Below are 10,614 nucleotides of genomic sequence, written 5' to 3' on the forward strand. Positions count from 1 at the left end.
AAAAATATTTTTAACATGTCACTTCAGTAAATCGTGCAAATAAACACAGGATATATATTGTGTAGCATCGTAAGCTTGAAGAATAACAACATTAGGATACAGAAATATAACAATTTCGTCTCCATTTTTATGACCACGTGATACCACATACACTGCAAATGCGTTTGTCGCAACTATCAACCTCCTTAAGGTTAGCAACTGTTTTCAACTGTTGCGACTTGGTAGTTCATATCATCTTGCGAATGGTATTGAGCTTTGACAAAAATTGCATTGGTCATTTGAAATCTAGTGTGTAGAAAAATTCAAATATCACAGATATGCTTTCGTAGGTCTTGTGGTTCTTCAGTTGTAAAGAGGGCTGAAACAACAACACTTTTGTAAAACGTACATAACTCATTAACAACATAAATGAAGCTCGTTTTCAAAGTATATGATTGGTAAAATGAACGTTTGCAAAACATCAAAGTGTTATTTTTCAATAAAATATCGATTAAGATAATGAAAATCTTCTTTTTTGACTGCTTCGACCAATACCGAGTCTACCCTTTGAATGATTGGACGACGTCTAACCTGGTCTGCTGGTTATTGTTGGCTTCATTTTTGCAAAATAGAACTGTTGAGCCAACGTTGGGTAATATTTACCACACATGTTTTACAGTGTATATTGGGTGACTACAAACAGATACAAAGATATAAACATTGTGGGATTTATATATAGAAAAGTACCAATAAATGTGTACCATAATCGGAAGTATAACATTAAATGTGTCGCAAAGGACACGAGATATAGGGGCATTGGTCTAATATTTTCATAATAGAAGACGTTCAAGAAATCCATCCATGTTTTATACCATACACGTTTAATTTATTTAACTGTCGTAGAAATGATTTGTTATCAATATCCTTTTGAATGTATAGCAAATATATTAATAGCATAAAAGTTAATACTAATAGTTGTGAACATTTGACAAATGATTAATTTTATGGTAACAGTATCTGTAATCTTAACGCAATTTATATGTTGACCACATTTTGTCAAAAGTTAACTGGAATCTGGTTGTAGTTTATAAGTAATTTCAAGTTAAGTTTGAATCGTGCTTTAAGAGTAATGAACAGTCCCGAACAAATTTTAATCTTTACTCAGAAATCCCAGTGCACATAAACGTTGAAAAAAGGTGAATCTTGCCGAATTCAAGCCAGTAACATTCGTAATAATATTAGAATGTATAGATTTTTAGATTTCTTTTCCAGCTCAACTGTGGCTCAGTTGGTGGAAGCCTCGTATTAAGAAGGTTACCGGTTCGAATTGCACCAGATGCATTTTTTTCAACGTCTGCTCTTGGTATTCATCCTATCAACCAAGATAACTTTAAATACGCTTTCTCTTTCCAATTGAGTAGGGAATGAGGAGCGTCTTACCCAGAGCATATCTTGAAATTAAGACATAATAGAAAGCACATATTGGGAGGTATAATTCTCCAAAAAACTTAACAAAGCCTGACATATCTGTTTTCTTTTTGTACCTATTTGTAAATTTTGAACATTATTTGAAATATTGTTATTCTTAGATTATGAGACAGTTTATACATGTAATTTTTGTTTGATTGGTAACATAAGAGCGCCTCATAAAACGTTATATTGTTCATTAGTTGCAGATTAAAGTGGGTTATATTATTCAAATACACGGTAATATAGGTCAAATGAGTTCTATCAGCTATATTTTTTATGTCAAACAGTAATCTTTGGATACAAATTAATGACCAAACAGTAAATCGGATGATTTTATAGTGTCAACTACTAGTTTTGTTATAATCCCAATTTAGTCCGTCTTGTTACCGCTGCAACATACGTTACCGTGACCATATTCGGTTCGATGATTACTGTCTGTCCAATTAACTTAGAGACTCGGTTTTTATTATTTATTTGAAACAATATATGGGCTAGAAAAAAGTCATGAAAGAAAATGTTCTAGTGGACCTCGGACCTAACAAGATTTTTTGGTAACATTTTGAAAATGTTTTTCTTCATGTCGACTTTTATTCAATTTTGACTATATTTCGACAATAAAACGGGGCCATACAATTATTCCTAATGATTAAAAACTTTTGAAAGAAAAGTCCATTTCACAGTTAGGGACGATTAAAATCGAGGTCACGGAGTGACAAATCATATTGATCAGCAATATATAGGCCTACTACTACTGATTCACCTTTGGGCTAATTAAAATGATCTATGTATTTTTCAATTTTTATAACGCAATAACAATAATACATAATACCTATTCAAAAAGATAAATAAAGATATAATAGACATACAATAAATGCTAGTATGCTGGTCCTTTTTAAGAGAGACAACTTATCTACATGTTGTGAATATGACGTATCATACCGTAGGCCTAAATATGGCGGACTACTCAAATGCATTCAACAAAAGCATGATTGCAATCTACCGGAACAGTTCGCCTCACACATGGACTGCACTGCGCCATGATTACGGTGAAGGACACCGGTTCAAATCCAATAATTTCATGCACAACCTCTATTGATCGAAAATGGTTTTCCTTATTTGATTGTCACATCCATAGGACTTCTACCTTCGAAGTATAATAATCGAACCGTCCAAATACGTATTTGGTAAAAGGCACCCAACGTTTCACGGATCATTTTCAAATTTGCCGTGAGATTGCTCAAAATTCAATAGATTTGTGGTTATAATGTTACCAAATATCTTTGGAACAAGAAAAACTTCTTAGGTCTGAAAGTCACTAACAACATTTCTTTCATGACTTTTTTCGAAAACGTATATATATTTAAATAAGTAATAAAAACCGGGTCTCTAAGTTAATTGGACAGACAGTAAGTTTGTTCGTCTTCTCGGCGATCACTGAAATGCTAAAAACGATGTTGCCAGAGCGGAAAGCGATGCTGAAATTGTTGATGCATAATAGTAACGTGAAAGCGACAGTATGACATTGAACTATATCTCATCACGGTCAATAAAATAGTCTATAGTATTATTATAAAAAAATTAAACATCCCATTCATCACCGGTAAACCAAGTAGGCGTACATCTAATTCATTATCTACTTTTTCCAGCGTTAATTCATTTATATCTCAGAATTGCTTTGGCGCCAATATCTGAAAAACAATTTGCTGCGTACATTGTACACACACAGTTTCTGTGTTATTTAAAACGGCTTGTTCAATCTGTACAAATATTTTAGAAATACCGTTGGTCATTTTTCTGGTTTTGTGGAACATGTTGCATGTTATAGTTATATAATTTCGGTGTTGTTTCCGTTTTGTGATTCCTGGAATCATGCTATTGTGTTATTTCGTACCTTTTTTCGTTACGACAGATGTCTCATTTTTAGTTCGTTTTAAGCCGTTACTGTAGATTCAGGCCTTTATGTAAATTGACTGTTGACGTTTTTGAAAAAAAAAATAGGAATAATTCTGGGAAAAAAGTTTGGGCCAATTTGATCAACTCAGCTCAAACTTTTCTGGACCATTCGACTTTGATAGACTTGACTTGAACTACTTGCGCTAGACTTGGACAATTGTTAAAATATATTTGAAGTCGCTGCGATTCTGTTGATCTGTTTCTAGATGAAAACAAACAAGTCCGATGTATGCAAGTTGTATAATAATCCTACAGCTGAACGCGATGAATGCATGCTCGTTTTTTATACTTTACCGACGGTAAAATGCTAACTTTGGTCCTAATCATGCTAATAAGGTTGAAGGTCTACAGTAACAACGATATCTACGTATGTAGAAGAAGGTAAATTTTTGTATTGGGCTATTCCAGAAAATAAGTGCACATCCCCTAGGGTAAATACGCCTATTCTCGGTCAATTAAGAAACAACACGCTCTATTTCTTGCGTTAATGATTATAAAAGTTAGCTATATGGGAACGTGCATTCCACACAACACCCCGTTTAACATACCCTGCATGACATCTTCCATTGAACTTGTATTGGAAGTACAAGGTCAAAAGGTCAAAGTCGACGACACTGCCTATTCTCGGTCACTAAACACCTATTCTCGGTCACCGTATAGTTTTTCTATACCTATTCTCGGTAATTCTCTTTTGGAAGCCTGGTTGATCGGTATGATGCGGTTTTGATAACTTAAAACCCATAATAAAATACGTGTGCAGTATTCTCAGATATATTGACAAGGAGCGATCCTTTCAAAACGGTTTATTGGCAAAAAATTTCGTACCATCGATCGGGGTCCGAGGTGGTCCTATTTTGTGGGAGCGCACAACGGAATGCGGTGGCACGCCCGACTAGTCCAGGAGCAAGATCACAAAGGGCCCTAAATAAGGAGTTCGTTCACCCCCACTACATACAAGGTTTGAAACCATAGGTAGTTAGTATGGACCCTCTAGATCACTGCTAGGTAGGTAGTGGTCTCAAATTGTGGTAACACGTTTTTTACAGGTCATTTTATATATGGACGTATAATTACATAAAATCACAAAAAATAGGACAAAATTAAGGGGTAGGGGAGATATAAATTCCCATAACTCAACTTTTACTTATAATAATGAATTTATTTTGGTATGAATATGTAGCTAATTGATTGTTCTAACTTTCTGGTATTATTTGAAAGCAACCCTAGGTTTCATTAGATCATGATTGGAAGTGGCCAGTCCATACACTAGTGGAAAATCAGATTTTTCACAACATTGGTGTTTTTGTGGCACTGGTTTCAAATTTTACTAATGTGCCAATTTCTATTTTCAAAATTAATTAAGCTCCATTTTTTTATTTTGTTTTTAATATCAAGCATATCTAGGCAAACATTGATGTTCTGGTTCAAATATTTATATAAGTGCATGTTTGCGTGCATGTTGGTTTGTGTTGTGTAAGTTTGGGGTAGGTGGGGGTGTGTATGTGGGTGTGGGTGGGAATGTGTATAGGGTTCGGGGTTGGGGTGTTGTACGCGTCTTAATATGTCACTCAGCTGAACTATATAAGTTCCATTAACAAAATTTGTTTGGTAAGTTACCATTCATGTAATATTTTGAATATTTATATGTGCGGGGTGAGATCAACCACTGCTTGTCAGGAAAATTGACTGAAAATGTAAAAAATAGTTACTTTTCCACATGTAGCAGCGTGTGTAACAATATTAATGGGTAGGGGAAATATATACCATCATAACTCCTACACCCTTCAGAAAGTGCCCCCCCCTCATGATCGATGCACATGTTCGCCATAGGCCTACATCCGGCGCAAGCGCCTGCGAAACCTCCCAAACACCTGCGGTATATAAACGAAAGAATAACGAACACGTCCAGGGTATATATACAGGACAGTACGAACACACATCGGACAACTTCCGAATATGTGTATTCGGCACACTCCGTTTCAAGTTTTGTGCATGCACAAAACTTGAAACGGAGTGTCGACGGACTAAACAAACACCACCTAACACGAAACGCATTTGGCGGATAATAGCAGGACATTTGAAGAACATGAAACGAACATTGACGAACACTAACGGATTTGCTAAAATACCATCCGTTTCTTGTACGGAAGACCGATCCGGTGTAGTGTGACACTAAGACGGTCTAGGTCAACGTACATCACCGAATACAAAAATATGCTATCCGGTGGCGAAATCACCAGTTCGGAAGAATATTTGGGGGTGAAGGCCTCACAGGAACGTATTTGCAACGAACACGGGCCGAGTGCAACGAACAAAGAACGAACATGAACGAAAGGAGAGCGAACAAACTCCGGCAATATGCAGCACCATACGAACACACATCGGATAAATACCGAACATGTGTATTCGGTACACTCCGTTTCAAGTTTTGAGCAAGCACAAAACTGCCGACGGACTTAACGAACATCACCTAACACGAAACGCATTTGGCGGATGATAGCAGGACATAAAAAGAACATAAAACGATCATTGACGAACAACAACGGATTTACTAAAATACCATCCGTTTCTTGTACGGAAGACCTATTCGGTGTAGTGTGACAGGCGCATAATACAAAGGGACGGTGACGGTTCGTCAGTTTTAGTTCGGTTACAATAAAGATATGTAAATCTGTAAGAATTACATTCAAGAACAGTTACAAAAACTCGCTGCAAACCATTGTAACATAATGTTATCTAAAACAGTTCACCAAATATTTGCAACATTTTTATCCAGAATTTAATAAAATATTTCCGTAAAGCGTTTTGAAGACATTTTCTTGACCTTTATGTAACCCAACATTTAAACGTTTTCAAACGGTGTGACTTAAACTAAAACACGTTTATACGAGGATCGGTCAGTATATAACGAAAGTTGACTTGCCACCCCATATATGGATTATTTTCATAGCATAGTCAATATATGCGGTCAAAGGTTAACTTTCATTACATACTGACCGACCCTCGTAACAATGTACTTTATTACAGGTTAATAACTGCGCATCAGTTGTTTTGAGGGTATATAAATACGTATGGAATGATCCATATACATTAAAAGACAAAAAACAATCGTTAATAAATCATATTAGCATAAGCTATGATATAGATAAACGGTTCCAAAAATATCTAAACATCGTGCTTTGGAACCGAGGACTATCTCGAGGGGGCGCAGCCCCAAGGGATATTCTGAGGTCCAAAGCACAATGTTTAGATATTTCACAATACCCGAAAAATGACTGATGCGAAGTCATTAACCTCATTCATAACCGGCACTTTTCACTTTAATTTACGTCACATTTTCTTCTTTTGAATTTGAAAACAAAGTACAATTAATTTTAACTGTATCTTTCGTTTTCCATGTAAAAAATTGGAATAGTCCATTAGGGAAATACCCCTAGCAACCTCACTCTTATCTTAAACACCCACTTTTTCCGTGGCCTTCTCTTCTAATAATTGGTTAAAAGCCTTTAACTTTTGGCACTGTTTAAAATCTTATACAATTATTGCTTAAACCGTAACCCAATAAATGCTTTAATGACTTAAAGATTTTAAACGTATATTGTTTAAAATACGCTCGTCTTAAACAATAATTGCTTAAATATATGAATGGGTCAATAGGACTGTGACTTTCTTTCTTTCTTTAATTTTACACTGATACATAACTCCCGGGGGGGGCACTCAACTTTGGAAGTGACGGGTATGTGCCTACCGGAGTCGCGAAGTAGGGGCCTATTGGGTACAAAGCGTTATTTTAAAAAGGGGTCATTGGGTACAAACAAAATAAAAAGGGGGTCATTGGGTACAATATTTTGAAAAAAGGGGGTCATCGAGTATAAGATTTTTTTTAAAGGGTCATCGGGTAGAAAATTTGAAAAAATGGAGCAAAATTTTGAAAATTTCGGCATAATTTTGAAAAAAATGGAGCAAAATTTGACAGTTTCGGTATTTTTTGTTGCATTTTGATGATGCTATTCTAGAAAAGGGGGTCATTGGGTAGCCGCAACCAAAAAAAGGGGGGTCATTGGGTAGCCGCAACTAAAAAAGGGAGGGTCATCGGGTATGGCTTTAAAAAAAAGGAGGTCATCAGGTATAGTCGACTTCAAAAGAGGGGGCCTATTGACAGGCACATACCGTCACTTCCAAAGTTGAGTGCCCCCCCCCCCGGGACATAACTCATGATATGTTTGAAGGCATTAGATCTTGGTCAACTGTGAAATTCGTTCGTTCAAAATACAATTTCATGCATGGAGTATTTTGGTTTGTTTTCGGGGTTTTTTTTCAGTTCAACCCGCTATGTATCCGAGTAAAACAAATCTAGTATACCACAAAAGCTGTAAATGTCCCTTTAAACAACTAGGATTTCCCGTAACTAACCCACTTGCTTAAAGGCTTTAACTTGTGAAAAGTTAACGGATCTTAAACTTTTTCTGTTTAAACCTTTTAAACCAAACCAAATTGTTTAAACGAAAATGTGTGCCTTTAAACAGATATTGCTTAAAATCGTAAACTATTTTCCTTAAACAGCGCAATCTTAATTTCTGAAATAAGAGTGCAATCACACAAGCACGCGATCAGGCGATGTCCAAATACGGCGGCCAGCGCCCGCTTATTGTTCGAATGCATAACACGTAACGTTGTAAAAGCGCCATTTAGCTTAGCTACATCACGAGACGCGGTCAGTATACTGTTTCAATAACCTTCATTTGCGTCCGCGTATGTGGTTATCTGTGATTGGATTAAACACATCGGGTATATTCATGAGGTTACGAATAATGTTTAAAAAACAGTTTTCAAAACAAAACAAAAATGTTTTAAAAACAGTTATGTATTTGCTGGATAGTAATAAGTGACGTAGCTTTGCATGGACTCTTACAATATGCGCGCTATCTTCATTTCGGATCTCTTTAACACTTCTTCGCTATATTTCCAGTGATACCACACCATTCCTCTCGCATTGATCACAGGACTGCCCAAGTAAGGCCCATTTAAGTTGGACGTATGACAGCTGGCGCTACTATAATACCACCATCCTCCCCTCTGATTATAAGCGCAATTTACATCCGCACCATCGTTATCGCGATCATATGTACTGAAATATTCATCGATATGCGGATCAAGAGACATACACGGATGTCCATTCCCAGACGAATATCGACAACGAGTGCCTAAAGAAAGCCTGTAATTATCTTCTTCGCCATCAAGATAAAAATCATCAAATACCATAAAAATTGTATTGCCCTGAAAGTCTTCTAAATCTATTCGCAGTTGCCATCTATATTTCTCGGACTTTGTGAGTTGATAGACCTTTTCTAACCCAAGCCAGTGCTCTCCACGAAGATCACCAAACCCGTTTTTATAATCTTCCCAGCCTCTGTAGAAATCTTTCGATCCGTCATATCTTCTTTGGATGACTATCCATCCATTACCTTCAGTTTCAAGATCGCAAGAAACTGGAAAAGCCATCAAATCATCTTCTGGTTTTATTGTGTAGATACCGTAATTAGTGGTTTCACCTTGATAGAGGATCTCTGTACAATCTTTTGCAAGCGGTGCTGGTAATCTCGCTGCCATCAGATCTACCTGTTCATATTCCCTGTTTAAAAACAAAAATAGTAGAATAAATGATATTTTCGGCTTAGCTCCCCATACTCTTACCATTGGTTTTAAAAGTGCCCTAACATAACTAACATAAATTTGGACTATATAGGTCACGCACATACAGTTTTGTGTGAACCAGTGGCCAGTGGCGTAGCAGCATACAAAACATATGTCATAATTTTCGCATACTTTTGGGGACTACTATGTGTTAAAAATCAACAATCTTGACAATCATTCCGTACGTACGAGTATTTGTTTTATATTTTTCATTTATGTCAAAAACATGTGGTGACATTTAGAACCAAACATAACCGAGTCTCTCAAATCATATCAACTTCTAATCGCGCTTGAAGACTGTAAGTCCACTTTTGACGAAATTGAGTTACATTTCACTGTTCATTGATAATTAATTTATTGGTGCGACGTGACCTTTGACTTCATAACGCTAAAAAAAGTCACTTAATACTACTTAAGCGTACTAGTATTATACCGGCGGTACACCCTGTAAGGTTTTCATCCGGGTTATATTAAACGAAACCAGACACTGTTTGTCGCCGTACCTGTCTTCTAGACGCTCTAGAGAGGACGCCATAGTGTTAAGCATTTCGTTCTGGGTATTAGTATTGTCAATCAAAGTTGCCATACTTTCAGATACATTTTGCAGTTGTTGCTCATGATTTTGCAATATGTTTGCAATTCCACTTAAAATTTTGTTCTGTACATTCTGTTGATGTGCTAACGTTTCCAGGAGTTGATTTTGCTGTTCCATAAGAATGACCAGTTCGTCATAAGAATCTGGCAGTTCTGTGACATTCTCATATTGAGAATCATTTCCGTATACTAAATTATCGTTTGTAGCCTCGCTACAATAAACATAACCTTGCGTTATTAGGAGGAACAACAGAAAAATACACGTATATGTTATTGACGCCATGATTTGAAGTCAGGAGTGCAGAGTTTCGATTGTACTTGTATTCCCTATATGTACCAACTGTGACAGCATACGGCAAAGGTAACAATACGTCAGCATTCTTGTTCAAAGTCCATGTTTATTATCAATAATATGTCCGGAATCAAATACTAAAATAATACAAAGCCATTACATGGTACATGTCACGTATAATGCTTGTGTTGGTAGTGGTAACACTGCATTAATGACATGGCACCAATTATAAACAACTGCTGCATTGATAATGGAACGATTGACATAATTTTTTTTACAATTAATGTGGAAATCAATTGATACTTCACATGTAGGCCTATAGAGGAGTACATTTTGAATCAAAGAAAAGTCTGGATATCCAAGTCTGCTTTCTGTGAAATTCTGAAAACAACTGGAATTCCAGTTGGTTATGTCGCTTGAAAAAGCTTGTAAATCCAATGCAATGAAGGAACAATCACGGAAATGTCTAAAATAAGCTCTCAAATTCAGGATTTCTGACTTCGGACTACTTTTCTGCTGGACTGGACAAAAAGTCTAGAAATCCGAGCTCCTCTATAGGGGGTGTGTATCTATTTTCTGGAATAGCACATTAAGTCAATTAAATGTAGACAGAGTTTATATCAGAGTGCACA

At 36.3% G+C, this 10,614-nt stretch overlaps 1 protein-coding gene across 1 annotated transcript; it reads right to left on the bottom strand.

Annotated features, from left to right (window-relative positions):
• Nucleotides 1–7,613: 7,613 nt before the first annotated feature.
• LOC140168657 (microfibril-associated glycoprotein 4-like) lies at nt 7,614–10,119 on the bottom strand. The gene is made up of 2 exons (XM_072192072.1): nt 9,600–10,119; nt 7,614–9,034 (listed from the first exon to the last, which is right to left on the bottom strand). The coding sequence occupies exons 1-2, from the start codon at nt 9,971–9,973 to the stop codon at nt 8,311–8,313; spliced, it is 1,098 nt and encodes a 365-aa protein (XP_072048173.1). The 5' UTR covers nt 9,974–10,119; the 3' UTR covers nt 7,614–8,310.
• Nucleotides 10,120–10,614: the final 495 nt, after the last annotated feature.

This window comes from Amphiura filiformis, chromosome 13 (genome assembly GCF_039555335.1).
Source record: "Amphiura filiformis chromosome 13, Afil_fr2py, whole genome shotgun sequence".
Lineage (NCBI taxonomy): Eukaryota > Metazoa > Echinodermata > Ophiuroidea > Amphilepidida > Amphiuridae > Amphiura > Amphiura filiformis.

Coding starts and splice junctions, on each gene's coding strand:
- LOC140168657 (XM_072192072.1), bottom strand. CDS start 9,973: ATGGCGTCAATAACATATACGTGTATTTTTCTGTTGTTCCTCCTAATA. Junction 9,035..9,599: donor CTAGAGCGTCTAGAAGACAG/GTACGGCGACAA, acceptor GTTTTTAAACAG/GGAATATGAACAGGTAGATC.